The sequence below is a fragment of the Ischnura elegans genome, chromosome 8 (genome assembly GCF_921293095.1).
Source record: "Ischnura elegans chromosome 8, ioIscEleg1.1, whole genome shotgun sequence".
Classification (NCBI taxonomy): domain Eukaryota; kingdom Metazoa; phylum Arthropoda; class Insecta; order Odonata; family Coenagrionidae; genus Ischnura; species Ischnura elegans.
The window spans coordinates 96,173,570-96,192,185 of NC_060253.1; the positions used below are offsets into that span (position 1 = coordinate 96,173,570).

General features: G+C 39.3%; 1 protein-coding gene across 2 annotated transcripts in view; it reads right to left on the bottom strand.

The window, feature by feature from the left end:
- Positions 1-18,616, bottom strand: part of LOC124164288 — a 111,134-nt gene that overhangs the window by 84,516 nt on the left and 8,002 nt on the right. For both annotated transcript variants that reach the window (XM_046541535.1, XM_046541534.1), the window contains exons 3-5: positions 16,423-16,493; positions 12,116-12,561; positions 3,653-3,760 (exon numbers count right to left, since the gene is read on the bottom strand). In XM_046541535.1, the coding sequence (XP_046397491.1) occupies positions 3,653-3,760; positions 12,116-12,561; positions 16,423-16,493 (625 nt within the window). The remainder of the gene's footprint in view (positions 1-3,652; positions 3,761-12,115; positions 12,562-16,422; positions 16,494-18,616) is intronic.

Here is an 18,616-nt window from a genome sequence, read left to right on the forward strand (position 1 = left end):
TTTTACTGCAATATTCGAATGTTGTCACGTGGTGTCTAGAGTAGACAATCTTACAAGAAGTAATTGTGTTTGTAACCATAATTTTACTGATTACTTTTTAAAATCATTGATTTGTGCTCGTAATTGATTATTTTTTTTACAAAGTAACTGCAATTGGAGCCAGCTAATTTTACTCAGCACTTTTCCCAACACTGAATACTATGCCTCAAATAACGAGTTGATTACGTTAGCTTCATACAAGAATTTTATCGAGAAAATATACAAAGTACGACCAGTCGATCGGAAGTGATACGTCCTCCTAACAACTCCGAGCAGTTTATCTAGTTGTGATTTTTAAAATACGTGTTGGAAACTGTAGACCCTTTAGACGTAGATAATAGAGGTAGCTTGTGATTTTAAGCAGCTCGGGGGAGTAGGAGCACACCCAATGGGTTGATTGGATTATTTCGCGGGATTAAAAGCCTCCCGGCAGCCATAGGGAAGGAATTGGAGTATGTGGGGGTATTAATAGGTTGTGAGGGTATTGCATGGCGAAAGGAATGACCGGAGAGGTAAATCGATAAACTTTTTCAGCACGGAGTGTTTAATAATAACTGCACGTGGTGCAAGCGTCATCACAACGTAATCTATCCCGGCGATACTGATTTGCATCCATATAAGTTTCGAGTGCCTAACGAGGCGTATAACACTCTCGATAACCAGCGAGAGAGGTAGTCTCCCCAAATACTCTCACATATCTGTCCATTCTTCCCTAAAGCCTGTTCCTAGCTGTAAAATATTCGGTAAAGCGTTTGATAAAAATTTGTTTATTTTATGAAAATAAGCTTGATTACAATAAACCGTTTTAAAAAGCCTTTAACAAATTTGTTTTGAATTACGGTTTTATGGTTTAATCGTAAGCCCATTTTCAAAGAATTAATCGGATTAGTGGAATATTGTCACCAAATTTTGCTGCGAGCGATAGTCACAAGGACTGCATTTCATTTGATTCGAAGCATCATTTTGTAGCCATCATGTTGCCATATTTTTTCTACTTTGAATTGCTAGTAGTACACCCAATTATATTTTACTTACAAAACTATTTACTGCGTCTGGCTTGAAACTACTTCAGTGACTGTCAGAAAAATTTAACAGGTGCCAATTTGATATTCATAGTACATAAAAATCTTCACTAAATAATGCATGAAAGTGTTAATTTCAGATTTTATAATTTAGTATTAATATTGTGTTTCCTTGAAATATTCGTGGTGATAAAATTGGATTCAATGCGAAGTATCCCCCATAGTTTTACAACAAAATCCCCCTTAAATTCGCAGCTCACTACCCTGCATTAGTTAACTGTAAGTATTTGGGTCATTCCCTGTCAAGTTACAGCGTACTTGGAGCAACGACGCAATTCTAATCCGAATCATCCTTATTTGACGGAAACAGCTTTCCCTAAAAATTCTGCCAAAGCATTCATGATATAAAATTTATTGATATCTTGAAGCGGGTATCTAGTACGAAGCACCGATTGAATGAATGAACCATAAAAAACTTTGTAAATATGTTACAGGTGTTTACTGACTTCTTGGAATAAAAAGTACATGTGACTACTAAATAGAGCCCACTTTGGTAGACAGAAGGCAGCGTAAACGGTGACAAATTTCCTCATTTCGGACCCCTGCATACACAGCGCCCTTGTATACGGCTCTGAGTTAAAGAACTTGATTTATCGCTTATATATTGTGCAAAGGATAATGACTACAAATAAGAGTTTTTTCCACTGTAAAATGCAATTGTGAACTCCAAACTTATTTCAATATCATGGCAATTTCGGCAGCCCATTACCATTCTAGGTTACTCGGGTCGGTCAACGTTAAAATAAGTGTGCAGTGAAGATGAATATCAACAACTTCCACAAAATATCGCCTCAGACGATTAAAATAAATTAGATGAGGTACATTTTGTGCTTATACAACCAAATAACTTTCTTGATGAATACACCTACCAGAAGTTCCTCCAAGATAGATTCGTAGTGTGCAGATTTTGGGCTAACCGTCGACGGTTAGTAGCCCAATGTGATGTTTTCGTCGCTCGAGAGAATTCCTTAGCTCCAAGGGCAGACGCACTTGCTCCGATCCAATGTTCAGGGTCTCGAGAAATTGTCGCGAAGTCTCCGCGAGGAGCAGCCGTTGGTTCAAGTTCGTTTGATCTAGTTTACACCGGATCTTGGTTTCGAGGTACGAGGCCAGGAGATGAAAGGTTCGTGTTTTTTTTTTGTTTTTTTTTTTGAACGCCGGCTAACAGGCCGTGGTTTGTTTCCACGTGAAGAATCTTTTAATTTTGGCTTAGGCTCTTGAACTCGACGAGGTTTAAATATACCATAGTCGCGACTCGGCCAACCCCGACGATTTTTTGTGATAGGAAGCTCTTTAAAGAGCCTACTTGATTCTTAGTATGGAATTAATGCTAATTTTATGTAATTAAATATTCTTTCCAGATACTGTCATTGATTCCGTACAATTTCAAGATTTCCATAATATTCATGCTATGTTTTGGAAATATTTTGCGTCGCTAGTTTCACTCTGGTAGAATTTTTCACTCTTCCTATCATCATAATCATTAATTCATCTCATGTACATCGTTATGCCGATCTTGCCTAGCAAAATTTGAGAAGTAAAAATAATTCGATGATATTTATCACAACCACATTGCTTCTGTGTGCTGATTTGGATATTTATTTTTGTTCTAATACCCCTTAAAAACCATGCGTTAACTGGATCCACTGCTACCGATTCGAAAATTATAAATAAAATTATGCTATTTGCCTCGCGAAAATTTAGTTCCCATTTTAATTGAAAATAACGTTGAAAAGTGTATCTCTAATGCATGCACCGGATAAAGTGTCTCAATGCATTTCTTTTTATTCCTTATTTAAACCAGATGTCGTTAGCGGCATTTAGAAATATTGTACGCACGAAAACATACATTCGAACAAAAGAAGCTGAGACAGGCGAAATATTGTGGAAAGGCATCTTGAGTTAATGAAAAAGAAATGGCACTTTCCTAAATTTATTGTCTAACGCACGACGCGTTTCGACTGTTACGTCATTCACACTGTACTTGAGAATGACTTAACGTTCGAAACGCGTCGTATGCCGCTCAAATTTAAGGAAAAAAGGTCATCTCTTTTAAATTAACTCATCCTGTAGAACACTGAGGGAGTAAATTATTTGAGCATGGTTGGGAATCCCCGCTCGTTGGCTTCTGTTACACAAGGAAATGTTGAATGAGCATTTTAATTTATTGACTGGACTTAATTCATCATGCTTTTGGATCCGCAGGGATGAATTCACAAAACCTAGGGTCATGTCTCGAAAATTAAATTCTTTTGAAAAGAATTTCACTTAATTTTAAGCATTACAATTTGACATAATTACGGAAAATAATTTGAAATTTATTTCATCCAATTTCAAAATTAATTTTAGGTAATTTTATATATGTATTTTATCGTAATTTTAAAATTATTCGCTCTCTTATTGGTAGAAATTGCTTTGATTTTCAATCCCTTTTTATAATAAAAATACTTGCGAAAATTAATGTATTGTTGTATTCGAAAATGAAATTACTCTAAATGCGCTAGTTATGGAATTTAAATCTTAAAAGGTACCTTTCTTTATCGCCTTCCTCCTTGCTTTCTCCATCTTCTTCCTCGCAGACGGGTGGCGGCAAGAAAGCTGGGCAGTGGGTGTTGCATTCCCCGCACCATTCACACCACCTGACCCAGAACAAAAGCGGTGATTAAAATCAGGGAGGTATGCGGCATTCAAGTTCCTAACGGTTTAATTCCAGTGTGCAAGCGTACTAGGGTACAGAGGCTTTTTACCATTTCGCGCACGCGACCACGAGGGCTGGCTGGTATCTTGATTTGAAGACGCCAGGACAAGACCCAGTGGAAGCGTTTGAACTCGCTACGTATGTGAATACGCAGCGAGCATGTTACTTGGAGGCTACGTGAAAGCTAAAATTGATGTAAGTGGGTAAGTGGGAGTTACGGGGGCCCTCCATCAGAAAAATTTTAAGATTAATGGTTCAAAATGACTAGTTTTACCGCTTTATGAGAGATATTTGATTAACCCTAACACTATTCTATAAGTAATGTTAATCCATTAAGTAAAATGGATTAAACTTAAAAATTTCTCTGAGCTCTGGGGGGGGGGGGGGTTATCCCCCAAACCCCCCCCCTCGCTGCGCCACTGTCTTTCAGAGCAACACGGAGAACATTGCCTTAGAACCTGACAAAATTTCTAGGTCTGACAGAAACGATAAATTAAGAGTGATATTTTGACAAACGGATAGCCATAGGAAATCGCTTTTCTCGAACAATAAAGGACTTAAATAATTACTAGGCATAAATTGGTACTCGTATTTATTTTTTTTGTAAAAGCTGGTGTCAGAACACCCCTACCCCCAACACGCGTATTAAGGCGGTTTGCGGAGTAGAGTGTAGAATTGTAGTATTAATTCCACAAAGGAAAGCCTTGAGTGAGATTTGTTATGCATGCTATGAAGGATGCAAAAGAGAAGACAGTAAAGTTAGCTGATTGGAGAGTTCAGTTGAGTAATGCGTCCAACCAATTGTAGGACTGTTTGGCGATCATGGAACTTAGCACGGAGCTGTAACAACGATTGAGGTATAGGATTGGAAGAGGGCAAAATAATTGAAAGATTTCGGAAGGGTTAAATGCTCTGTGAGAAGTCAAAATGTTGAACCAGCTACATTGCTATGTCTCAAGGGGATGCATCCCCCTCGAATTTTTTACCTCTTGGTTACTTCCCGCGATACATCTGCTGAGGAGACCACTAGACCAGTATCATTTATTCTCTACCACTTCATTTTACGATACAGTTACATCACATAATGACTGCCTTCGAATCACTTAGAGGAAATATATCGATAATTAATCTCCTTCGTAATTCGCCACTATTCGCAGAGCCCTGAAGTTGAAAATGCTTCGAAAAATTTTAAACTTTTATTTTTTTCAGGCAAAATTCAGAAAGAAACGCCGATGCGATCAAGCCATGATAATTATAGCCGTTTTGGTTAAAATGACAGGGATGAACATAAATTTAATAGCTATGCAAAATATTTGTCGAGATTATGTATTGAAATTTATGGTTTGCCGATACATACGCATTGACAAAAATTACTGGTACAGACAGCACGGTAACCACCCAATCACCCCCGCGAAGCAAATTTCAAGCCACGTACCTGCAAAGTACGGTAAATTATTTGAAGATTAGACTTTAGCCCTGTAAATAATTCTATTACTGCATCTTTGTAATATAAGCGGTATAATAACTTTAATTCTACTTTAAAACTACATCAGTATCTTATTGGTCCGTGTAAATATTCCAGGTGGCCTTTCCATTTTTTCATTAGCTTGCGTGGCCTTCATCGCAGCAGTTAGGATATCGCGATCTTCGACTTCGCAGAACGTGTTGTTGCGTGAATTATAGATTTTTACTGGGTTCTTTCTTGGGTGGCTACGTGCTCTCTTGGATTAAGGATAAAGGCCTATAAACGGACATTTTTTATCACATCTGCTTCTTATGTCCTGCCCGTTTTAACTCGCACAAAAAAGCTATTCGCCGCTTTTTTGTCTTACCTTGACGGCTGCTCCAAAAAAGTGGTGATGGATAGGGAAAGATGAAACTGGGGCGAAAAAAGAATATGGATCACCCAATGTCTTGGAGATTACATGGCAAAATAACGCGAAGGCCTGAGACCCTATATTCTGAAACACAAAGGCTTTTTGAATACTCAATGAGAGAGAACGGAATTTTCAAGAGGCGAGCATCTGAAGTCCAGTTATGTGCGTTACAGCGGAAGACTTTTTAGTGGATGGCTTCATGGAGATAAACCTGATAACGGTAAACTAATCAACTCGATATGCATGTACCTACGTAACCATTGATGCAACTCAATGTATGCCACCCATTAGAGGAATACCGTTGCTATGGTGAGTGTTTCATGTGCAATCCGCGCTCATAGATATCCTTTGTGCACACATTTTTGGACGTACTCTAGGGAGAGAATTTTTTACTCATAAAAAATATATTTTATCCTCGATCCTGCCTCATCTGGTTTTTAATTAAAATCGAGTTCGTAGTCGCGTGCAAATTGTGCCCTAGTAGTGTTGCCCCAAGAGGAACGATTTCATTTCCAATAATATGTGGTAATAAGAAAACGTAAACTTGATGAATTATTGGTTGCGGCATTTCCCTTTTAATCTTCGTTTTGGGGAAAAAAAGCCGCACAGTTTTATCCTATATAAACCTAAACCTATATTCTAATCGTTCTCCTTAATTATTAGCGCTCCCGGGATTGATATTTTACACATTTTCTAACTGCTGAGGCTTTTTAATAGCCATCTTTACGTGACTATAATCTGTTAGTCAAATTTCGTTAAAGAACAAGTATCAAAAAAGGTAAACCCGTAATCGTGATCAGCATGCAACTCAGTGAATAGTTATTAAGAAATTTGAATAAGGTAAATATGATAATATAATTAAATAGGATGGTCAATACGAGAATAGAATTTCTATTACAAGGTCGCCGCAGAAAGGGTAGAACGCTGAGCTTTAAGCATTTGTATGAAATTCTGACGAAGCTATATATGGTCGTGTCTTACATCGTTTTCCTCGTTGTTTATTCGACTACAATAATGAATCATTTAACATTCTTTAAACGAAAACGTTTAGCTTTTATAGTCGAAAGAGTGAAGAAGAACACGCGAAAAACTATGAAAATGGCGAAACGGTCGTCTTCTTCATCTCGTCAAGAGGAAAATATTTAATTGGTGCACTTCACTTATTTTTTATAGAGAGAACAATGTATTCGCATTATAAGTAGCTTTAAAAACTAAATTTTACCCATTCCTTGATTTTTAAAATGGCCGAAAGGTAGATTTCAATTTCTGAGATTTATAAGAGTACATGAATATTGAAGTTAGGTATGCTGTATGTAAAAAATATTTCTAAGTTTTTCATGCAAGGAAATGTTTACATTGTTCCTCTCACTGAAAATAAACCAAAAAGACGAAAATCGTCGTTTTGGTAGATTTCATTGCCGCGGGGCATTTATAATCTTGCCATTCTATAATCTATAATGCCATTCATGTTTACCTGTTTTCAATGTCAATAGCGAAAGTCATGATTTACAAAGGATGAGCTATGCGTTGTTGCCTTGTTTTAAATTGTTACTGCTTAACTACTATAAAATAGGTTTTTTAGAAGTTGTCCGACCCTTGCTAGAGTGCCTTATGTGTCGTACTCCGTCCGTCTGATGGGATGCTAAGCCGTGCCCCTTGCCGCCTTTCATTAAGAGTTAGCTAATTCCAACGCCGGGTTTCTCTCCACCCTTCCTTCCCTATTCTTCCCTAATGGAGCAAACGATATCAACTGTTAGTCGCCTCCTCCAAATACCATACTTCTGCTCAAGAATACTACAAAAGAGGATCCTCCAGTCCGCCTTAAAATGTGTTGTCGACCACCGCGCATTTAAATAGGTTACAAAAGTCGCAACTCGCGTCGCTGACGCACAAATTGATCTGAGTTTCACGGGAAAATATAGCATGACGAGGAGTGTCGACCTAAGTTTACATCGGTGATGATGGTACTTATCAAATTCATAGCTCTTCAATGCTATGCTTCGCATTATCACAGACAATACTGCAAAATAATGTGAAAAATTGGATCGCATTGCGCTCGTCACCGCGCCGCGGACATTTTTGGAATTCAATTAAAATGCGATAGAAGTGGCAACAGAAATCAGCCTTCTGTGGGATGGAATTGGTCCTCTTATATTCAGTCTCCTTGCATCTGCTCTTCGTTTCTCGCCCTGTCTACTTTATCTTCAGCACCCTCCTCCTGCACCAGATATCGAATACCTCAACTCATATTCTTTTTTGATTTTTTTCCAATGGCCCAAGTTTCTAAGTCGTAGAGTGCCACTGCCCACATGAATGTTTATCACGAGTGTACTGTTTCTTGGTCACGAGTTTAATGCTCCTACCGCATAGCAGCGGCCTCTTTTTTGCTCATATCTTGAGAATTGTAAATGGAAATGAGGAGATAACCGCACTTTCGTCTATCGTCAGAGGCTCTTCTGCTTCTCCAGACACTGTCCTCTTCCCCAAGCCGAAGGCACACACATTCCTCGTTTCATTTGAGTTTTGATGAGCAAGCATCTTACTACCAGTTCCACTCATACTCCTCTTACGCATTCCGGTTATTATGTAACTTTTCTCCTCATAGTTGAGGCCTCGCATATGATCTCTGGAGACTCCACACCTCATCATACGAAAATGCGATTTGCATTCATCATTTTCCATTCCTTTCGGAAAAGTTGAATTTGAGCCCTAAAGTTTGTGACGCACTCGGATCGACGTGCTTTCGCGTGACCTAATAAGTTGGAAAGTATGAACCTCTCTCTTCGGTTTTTCACGTAAGAAAGATATGGTCGGAGAATTTTCTTTGCAAAGGAAACAAGACAAAATTGTGAAGAGTGGACGAATTCAGGAAGAATGAGGACGCGAGATGACATCGTAAAAAATTTATGATAGGGATCGGGCATGTGAATATCATGTTGACGGTCAATCCCAGGGTTCCCTGATCAAAAGCGTGTCACAAAATGGATTAAATATTCATCAGAATTACTACCTACGCAGTGAAAATATTCTAATGTAATGTTGTTTTAAATTCTTGAGGCCTTCTTGAATGACCGTTTTTGGATGTTAAAGCTTAACTTCTTCTAAATTGCTTAACTTAATAGTTATTTATTTGTAATTAGACATACTCATTAATACAGCAACACATATAAACACTAAAAACTAAAAATATTTTTCTTGATGACTGTTTTTTACAAGTACATCTTCATTTCTTTATACATTTTTTCGGCATATTTCAAGCAAGTGCTGGTTGTAAAATGTGTAAAAAATCAATCTTGCATTTTGACTACTTCGCGTCGTATGCCATAGATAAAAATCCAAACGTTGTCACTCTTTAATATGTGTGTATAATTATAAATAAAAAACTTAAAATTCTACGAAGTAAAATGTTGACTGTTTTTTCAATTAAACTTAAGCTTTCCAGTGATAACATGTTTACTTCTGTGTTGATTATAACAAAAGTGTTAAAAAATGATCAAAAATAGCATTTATTTACACATGTCCAGTCTGTCGTGTCGTATATACCAGGGATATTTTTTCCTCTCGTTGAAGAGATGCGGTGGCAATAATTACTAAGGTACCATCCATGACGAGAAATTTATCAAAAATAAAAAATAGTGCGGTCACTACCATTTATTTACTTACTTGGGATCACTCGTTTGGTACGAAAAAATAACTTGTGGGCGTCGTTCGGTGCATTTACAATGGCTATCCGTGGATTAAAATGATATTCTTGGATCTCCAAAATAGGAATGTTTCCTATTTTTCGGCGACGTTTGGTGTCACAAGAAAAAACTTTTAGCAGGTGAGGGTGCTTTTGTACCTAGTAATAGTGCGATTCTGCGTCCCTCGTTTCCATTATGCGGAGGCAATCTGCTGTAGGTCTTTATGGGCGTGTATTAATTGAGACAGCTGAATGATAAAAATGGATAGGGAAAATATTGGCAGAGAAATCTACCCATGCGACCCATAATTATCATGAAAATTCAAAAGCCCGCAGGGAACATGGATACCCACGCCGGCAAAGTAATCGTTAATGCCTTGGGCTTCGATCAAATGCATAATGGCCTGAAATAATTATTTTCTCTGTAGACAAACGATGCTTTCCTCATATGAGGACCACTAAATTAACTTTTACCTCGTATTTTCTGCGATTGCATCCCAAAATGAGTCGGTGAAGTTGGCGGAGCATTCGGAGTTCAAGGGATAAAACTTTGGTTGATAGAATAAGTCAAGTTGACTCTTAGAATGGCGAGAAAACTTACAATCCAACTAAGTCTTCTGGGAATCAGTACAAACCAATGCACGAGCACAGTATCCACTCTTTTCATGTGAACTGACTTTGGAAAGTCATTTCCCCGGGAGCGGTAATGTATCTTGAGAGGCCTCAAAGCCATCTGAGGTAGGGTCATAATGATGCTCTATATAGTCAGAAGATTGGTTTTATCGTCCAAGAACTGTAAGAGGTCATAGTATTGGTCTGGAAAATAGGGAATATTGTCTGAAAACCTAGAAAAATTAAAGTAATTGTGATTTCAATATTCTTACGCTGTCTCGAAGCTTCATACTCATAACTTTTTAAGAGATTCCCCTGAAAAATGACTCGATCGCCTTCCAGGGACATACTCCATCATTATCCAGTTTATATCTCGTGATCTAAGCCGTTAAATGGGATGGAATGAGATAATATCATAGGTAGATCAAATAGTTTCATATATTTGGTCGTAATTTCTTTCACTGCCAGTAGACGGTAAATATATTGCAGAAGATTAGCGTTATCATTTGTGGAGATTTTCTGTTGAACACTGGTGAGTGTATTGTTTCACTATGATCGAATATGGTCCACCAAGTTAATCCTTGGAATAAGATGCATGTTTTACGCTATTCTGGTGGCTCCTTACCCAGTCCGGATGGGTTGGCAACCCTTACTTAAAAGGTGACTCGGAAGTCCTTTTCTTTCCCCGGGTGATTGTCACCTACTCGCGGTGATTTGAATACCTAAGTGTTTTCGTGGATCAATATGGTCTTCGCGGCGCGAAGCAGTATGTAGTCATTTGCAGTCATTTGTTGCTCTAGTAATGGCCTGCTGTCCGTGGTCGTAGATTTCTTCCTCCTAGTTAGGTGCACTCCTATCTGCACCCATTAGTCTCTCAGTAGTAACGAAATACTATACTATATATACTGTTGAAATTACTGATCAGACTTCGGCCATCAAGTTGTTCGATATATTTTCATCCTTATTTGGGTGATAGAATCGTCTTGGTTTTTTTACGCGCTTTTGTTTATTTCTCCCTAACAAGCGTTTTCACTCATTTATATTATGGCCCATGATACTATGAGTGTCTTCCATCCTACCCCATCCCACACCGTAATTGTGGGCATTTATGTATTTATTTACTAGAGACGTGATACCGCATATCCTCCTCATGACGATCAATCTTTGGAACCCAGGTCGTATTATTTTATGTGGACATCTGGTTTGCGTGGTGGCTAGAGTCTTGCCTTCCAACCCCTTGGGCTCGGGTTCAAATCCCGGCGACGGCAGAGAATTTTCAGATACTGCCCTATTCCTGCTTGAATGTTGTGCGGAGGACATTTCAAGCGCATCACTCCGTCCGTCGGAAGGGACGATAAACCATGGTCCCCTTGGCGCCTATTTTGAAGAGTAGCCTAATGCCGACGCCGGGTTTCTCTCCACCCTTCCTTTCATACGCTTCCCTCATGACGCAAATGACCTCAGCTGTCGATCTCCTCCTTCAGATGCTATACCATGCCTTATTTTATGCCTTAATTTTTCTGTTGTATTGTAAAAGTTCTCTGTCCAATCCTGCACGAGTCTGACCTGACGCGTACCGATCTACGAGGCAGAAAAATGAATTCTAAGGAAGGAAATTCTAAGGAAGGAGGATACTATTATCGTGGTAGTGTTTGGACGTATGAGGGAAGGAAGGGACACTCATTCACGTAAGAACTCATGTTATATGTAATGTACGTTCAAAGGCTTACTTAAAAAGTCTGGTTTTGCGAACCCATTCAACCGTTCTTCGATTGACCGGTAGCGCTATGGTTGAGTGGTTCACACTAGAGGTGGGAATTTTGGTTCATTTGGTGGATTCGGTTCATGGGATTTGATTCGTGGAAATGAATCGGTTCTTTAAATCGTTCATAATGAACTGAATTTTTAATTCTCGGCCGACGATTCGAAAAATTGAATGTCTTCTTCAGAGCTAAGAATGCTAATTATGAGGTTGGGAATTAATCGACCGTCCAGCCTTTGACCTTACATTGCATATAGTGTGAACTCTTGTGTGAATGAGTTACCTTTCCTTCCCCAATACTTCCAAACAATTCCAGGATAATTGTATCCTCCTTTACATTTACATCTTGTATTTGCAGCTCACCTCGTCTCAGGTAGGAAGCATATGTCTGGACACGCCTCGCTGTACTCGCTTTTGGTCGATGCGTCCGTCGGCGGTGTGGTTGAGCCCTTGCAGTGCCACGACGCCTCTTCCTCCGCTACCTCTGGCTCGTCGTACTCGTAAACCGTCAACAAGGTCTCGTCTTGCGCAGCGGCTTGCTCCTCATCCTCCTTCTCCGGCCCTTCCATCACGTGGCATGAACCGTCTTCGTACTTGGACCAATTGCCCAGGCGGCTCTCCTCCTTGGCTTTGATCTGCTTCCTCAATTTCTTCACGTCCTCGATGCAAGCGACCATGGAGGCGTGGACCTGTCCCCTAGTGGGCATTGGGCTAACGCCCAGCTCGCGCAGGGCCTTCAGGGTCCTGACACGCCTCCCCTCCTCGATGTCCATCTTCAAGTCTGTGTTCAGCGACTCCAGCACCTTCACCTGCAAGAGAAGCACTTGCAAATAACTTCACTTTCCAACGTTCCGCAGGAATTTTCATTTGTTTACCGAGGTTTTTACTCTCGCCAGGTCAATAAATATACTTTACTTGAGTTTCCGCAGGGGTAAGAGAATGTAAGAGCGCCGACGTTTCGCGTTCCGTATCGTCACCCATTCTCAAGGCTAAAGAATAAATATTTGAGGTTACCGTTGAAGCTCAGCATCAGGAGGGACGGGATTGGTCGAGTCCTGATTGTTGTGGCGTAGGACCGTGGACCAGCGTAGACTTGGCTCTGGCAATCATAAATCTTTTCAGAGTTCGATTCCAAGAGCTGCTGACCGAAGATCCGGTGTCTCTGTGGACATTTTAATTTTCCAGTCTTATCTCTATAGCCTCTTTAGTTAAGTGATCCCAATATTGGTTTGATCGCCATAAATCTCTACAAGTCATTATTAAGGTTTTTCTCATCTCTTAACATGTCGCTGTCATCATTAACAGTCAGGCTCGTACAGGGGCGCAGCTAGGAATTAAGGCTGGGGGGGGGGGGGGGTTAGGTGCAACAAATACCGGGGTGTGAGGGGGGTATGGAATATCCACCAGGATAAGCGGTAACTGCGAGATTAATAAATTGCGAAATTTTAAGATAAATGGTTCAAAATGATGAGCTTTACGGCTTTCTGAGGGATATTTTATTAATCCTTACATTATTCTATTAGTAATATCAATCCAATTAAGTTAAATGGATTATAATTAAAATTTCTCTGAGCTCTGGGGGGGGGAGGGGTTATCCCCAAACCCCCCCCCCCCCTCGCTGCGCCACTGGGCTCGTAGTTATTATTCAATTATTGCGCATGAATGATGTAAAAATGAAGAAACTAAGCTTAGCTGATCGGAGAGTTCAGTGGAGTGATGCGTCCAACCAATGATGGAGCATAGCGCGAAGCTGTGACAACGATTGAAGTCTAAAAGTGGGCGCGGTAAAAATAATGGAAGGATCAAATGCTCTGTGAGAAGTTAATGCAAAGAACCAGGCACTTTCCAGGGGACTCTGGGGACTTCAGCCCCTTTGAAATTTTTTTTCCATTGTTTCGGCTAACCGCGATACATCTACTGAGGAGACCATTAGCCCCCGGGCAAATATTCTCCCTTCTTCCCTTTTTCGATATCGTTATATTTATTTATTTATTTTCAACTTCCCCGTAAACAGCACATAACGGCCTTTTACAACGAGGGTTTCCAACACTAACAAAGTACAGCACAAACATCCAGGCCCTAGGTGGGGGTCACCTACCCAGGCGGGATTCGAACCCACGACCTACGGTTTGGCAGGCGAAGACTTAACCCCACCCCCACCGATGCCGGCAATTCATTTTATAATTCCATATTTCATAATTTCTGTCAAGAAAGAACGACGAATTTGACATTCAGCATTATGCAAACGAAATGTCTAGTTAACTTAATAAAATGTTAAATTTTCTTATGCGTGCGCCCTGGCAACAAAACAGCATCACAGGCAGCTCGGATACCTTCCAATAACCTCTGGAGCAAATTTATGGGTACTTGCCTGTCAACAGTCATCAATCCGAAGAATGTTTTGTCGCAGCTCTCCATCCTATTATTCCATCAACTTATCTTTTACCACCTACATGATTCCTTTGCTTTGCAACCTTCATCACCTGCATCATCCGGGGCCTTCTTCATCCGTTCTTGGACCCGAAGTATATTTTTGTTGGATCCGAAGACGGTGCGAAGAGCTGGAATGCGCCCGATATTGTCGTGCAACAAAATGAGTCAACGCGGCATTAACCCGAAAAGTAATTACCAATCACTAGTAGGCCACCCGGCGTAGCTCGGAAGGGATAGTACCCAGATATTTGGGAAACTTAGACATGGAATTCATGGTCATAGATCAGGATTTTTATGTTTTCTCTTTGAGCGTGTCAAGAGGCCTACCTGGCAGGATGTCCAACCGCAGAAGTTGTATGACGTGACATAACGAACGGCAATGAGGAAATGACGCAAAGGACCCGTCGTCCGCAACCAAAAGAAGCACCACGAGGTTTGAGAGCATGATGCACCTACCTACTAACTTTTATCGGAATCCGTGCAGCCATATGGTAACGCCGTAGACAATCAGACATCCACTTTTTATACGTATAAGAATAGATAGAAGAATACTTCCACGAGCACATTCGTGCAGGTGATGTGAACTCCTTCCAAGAATGCAGCGCTCCAGGAAAAACTCCATATCAAAATAGTGATATAAAAAGCTAAAATTTTCTAATGGTTAGTATTTAACACAAGCTTTTACATGCAAGGTTAGAACCAAGCATAGGGAATAGCCCATATATTTCTACACTACTTACAATTAGTGTCCTAATGACGGAATGCCAAAGGAATGCCGTTTGAGTTCTAGTGTCAACAAAAAAATCTCTTTGTTTAATAGTATTAAAGAAGCCTTTCATTTGTCTTGCATTAATCAGCCTTCAGCCCTTTATAACCCAATGTTGCTTCTAAGTAACATCAAATAAGTATGTATACTTTTTCAGCTCTATTCAGGAAAGATTTAAATTACGTGTTCTTTTGTGCTATAAATTTTAACCAATGTGGCTGCCATAATAACTATGATTGAATAGAAATTGTTCACCTTTTTTAAATTGAGAAATATTTAAATTTAATTTCTCCCAGAAGCGCTTAATATATTTTTGAAAGGGTTAATTGTAAACCCCTTCTATTCGCCATTCATGAAGATTTTCAGCCGTCGTCGGCGACATGATCATCGTATTCTTGACCATCGTATTCTTCATTTGTTCGTCTTCCCAACTATCCATGTGGTGGAGATTTAAAGGCTGATAATGAATACAAAAATAGTCTGCAAGGTATTTTCGACCCTCTTATCCGCTCTTTCATCTCAAAATGCCTCCTCTACATGTTCTCTCCTCTTTTATCGACTTCAACTCCAACGTAGTGTTTGTGTGCTTCCATGACCTTCCACTCTCACATTGTGAGAAGAAAATAATGTTGATTTCCTCCGGTAGGGCTATCTGTTCGTGGGACCAATAGGAAAAAGTTTGGTGTTGAGTCTTACCTTTCTGCAGCGTTTTCAAATGCGTTTTAATCCAAAAATATATTTTTGTGGTAGCGTCCAATGGTGTCCTAAAACCCAGTTACGTTAATTACAAATTGATCCATTAGTCATGATTGTACACAATATACGTTAGTTTCTTCTTGAATCATTTCTGAAGAACGATTCCGAAGCATGGAATTCAGTTTGTTCGTCGGAAAAGCTCCTCAAATCGATATATTGAACCATGTAAAAACATATTAATTTACTTGTTGGCCAATGATTCTTCGTCTCTATTCGTTCAAGCTTAAATTATAGTATTTTTACATTTTTAGAATCGAGAAACAGATCAGACTTTATATCTCAGAATATTATTATGTATATAATTTATATTCATATTTCAGAATATTATCATCCCCGAATTTTAAAATTTTCCAAGGAAAGTATTTCACTGCACAGCTACGACTGGACTTTTTCCAAGGATCTGTTGAAAAAAGCGAGCGTATAATGTGGGGATTGTTTACATTAAGATCGATTCATAATTAATTTTCCAGGATAAAAGAGAATTTGACGCCGATTATTTTAAATCCCTTATACGAATGCACACAATCGGTAAAAAATGCATCACATAAAACCATGCATAATAATATTGGTAGAGATTGTTTTCATCATTTCCCCAACATTTCATCAGTGTAAAACACACTGCACGTCAAAAACACATTCTAGTTAGCATGTTCAGATTAATACGTTTCTGCATCACCGATAAAGTATTTGAAATCTCAAGTAAGTATATATTTACCTGGACATCGGAGAGTTCAGTGTACCATGGAGGCCCAGTGTACTCCCACCGCATTTCTTCACTCGACTTGGCTGCCAAAGAAAAGAAATATGATGAACATCTCTTTGGTATGTTGTATAATATGATCAAGTTGGTAGATAGGCGGCCGTTTGAATTGCGAATGAAAATTCAAACCCATTGTGAAGAGAGAAAAATCACCTGGACGGGAAAGCCAGGGCCCACCAGTACCGGTCCCGTAAGATGATGAGTGTAATTAGTGTTGACCTAGGTTCGCTTTTCCTCGATGCAATGTGAAAATAACAATAGGTATTGATGGCCTAGAAAGAGCAAGTTATGGGCATAGATTATTGATATTGACGAATTTTGGTATTTACCACGCAGTCGAAGGAAAATGCGTAGGATTTTTCTATCAAAATTTTCTCCTTCAATGGCTTATTTCGGCATAAAAGGCTCCGTAATGCAATAAAGTAATAATAACTGTAAAATAATAAGTAACTGTAAAAATAAATAAAATAAACGCACACCTGTCCTTGCAAACATTTCTTGGCAGCTTAAAAAATAATTTTGTTGGTATTTACGATTATTTTATAGACTTCCCGTAATTACCAGCTTTTCCGTGCTTTTCTTTGGTGAATGGAAAGATTATTTCAAGAGCATTTTCATCAAATTTTAAATTCAGGTTATTACTTGCTTATAGAATGCCTCAATTATGACTAATTATTTTTCTCTTGAAGAGTATGAATATAAGACTAAAAATACTTTTGACCACCCTGCGAATCAAGAGATTTTGCTGTACAAAATGTACTCATTTAACAAATCGTTTTCAGCTGGGAACCTCCGATATTTGGAAACCATCGGAAAGGAACCAAATGCTCTATCCACCTAGCCACCGTGTCCTAGTTGAATATAAAATTCTCACATCAAAATCCCTGTAGTGATCATAGGTTATAAGATTTTCAGCAATGTTGTTATTGTCTTGTAGATGTATTTTAAAGCCTTGGGAAATTTTAATAGGACGGCAATTGCTACAGAGATAGCTAGAGTAAAGAGGGAGAGAAGCACGAATTAAGGGTATCAATTTGGGTATGCATTGGTGATCCTGTGTGGAGGGACCTATCAAACACATTGTAAGGACCTAGTTATTTGACGAGGAAGGATCATAATTTTAAGATAGAGCCTTCGAGGCAGATACTCTCTCAAATACGCAAAAACTTTCCTTCATACATCGGGGAAGAGAAATTTTTCTACCCGAGGAAATATTGAAGCCTTCCCAATTAATTCTCAGGTTTCTACGATGAGGTTGAAAACAATGGAATTGTGAATGTCGTATTGCATTTTTGTAATTAGCTTTTTTATTTTTTATTTTGGACTTCATATGTTTTAGTGTAGTATGTAGCCGCCCCACCACATGGTCTACTCGTTACAATTTGTTTAATAACAATAATAGTCAAATTACTAAAGGTTTCGCGGTCCACGTTTGTATATTTATGGTTTTTTGGGAATATCCCGCGTCAGGTTATTAAAATGGCCGACGTTTCTTCTCCTATGCCGGAGACCTCATCAGGGCAAATGACCGTGTTGTCTTTATTTCGCATCAATTTATAGGTGGTGGGTGGTGGTAGGGAGTTTCCCTACCCTACTCCCTACCACCTAAAACTCCCTACCACCACCCACCACCTATAAATTGATGCGAAATAAAGACAACACGGTCATTTGCCCTGATGAGGTCTCCGGCATAGGAGAAGAAACGTCGGCCATTTTAATAACCTGACGCGGGATATTCCCAAAAAACCATAAATCTACAACAATAATAGTATTTTTTTCGATCCGTTCGTTCAAATTCCTGGCAGTTTTTTCTAAAATTATCTTAACCAGTGGAGTTAACTATGGGACCATCGAGGGAGATAGAACCCACCCCTTCACCCCCAGAATCCTCTCAGAATTCTCGTCTCGCCTACCTATTATGATATTTCAGCTTCATTATGATGAAAAAATGTTACTTTCTGTAAAAAAATATTATATGCAGCCATATTATTTTAAAATAGCCGGCTTCGGTGGTGGAGGGCTAATGTCCTTGCATGCCAAACAAGAGGTCGCGGGTTTCAGTCCCTCCTGAGTAGCTTGCCCCTATCCAGAGCCTGGATGGTCGTGTACGTTTGATTGCTAAGTTCGAAAGCCCCATGCAAAAGGCCAA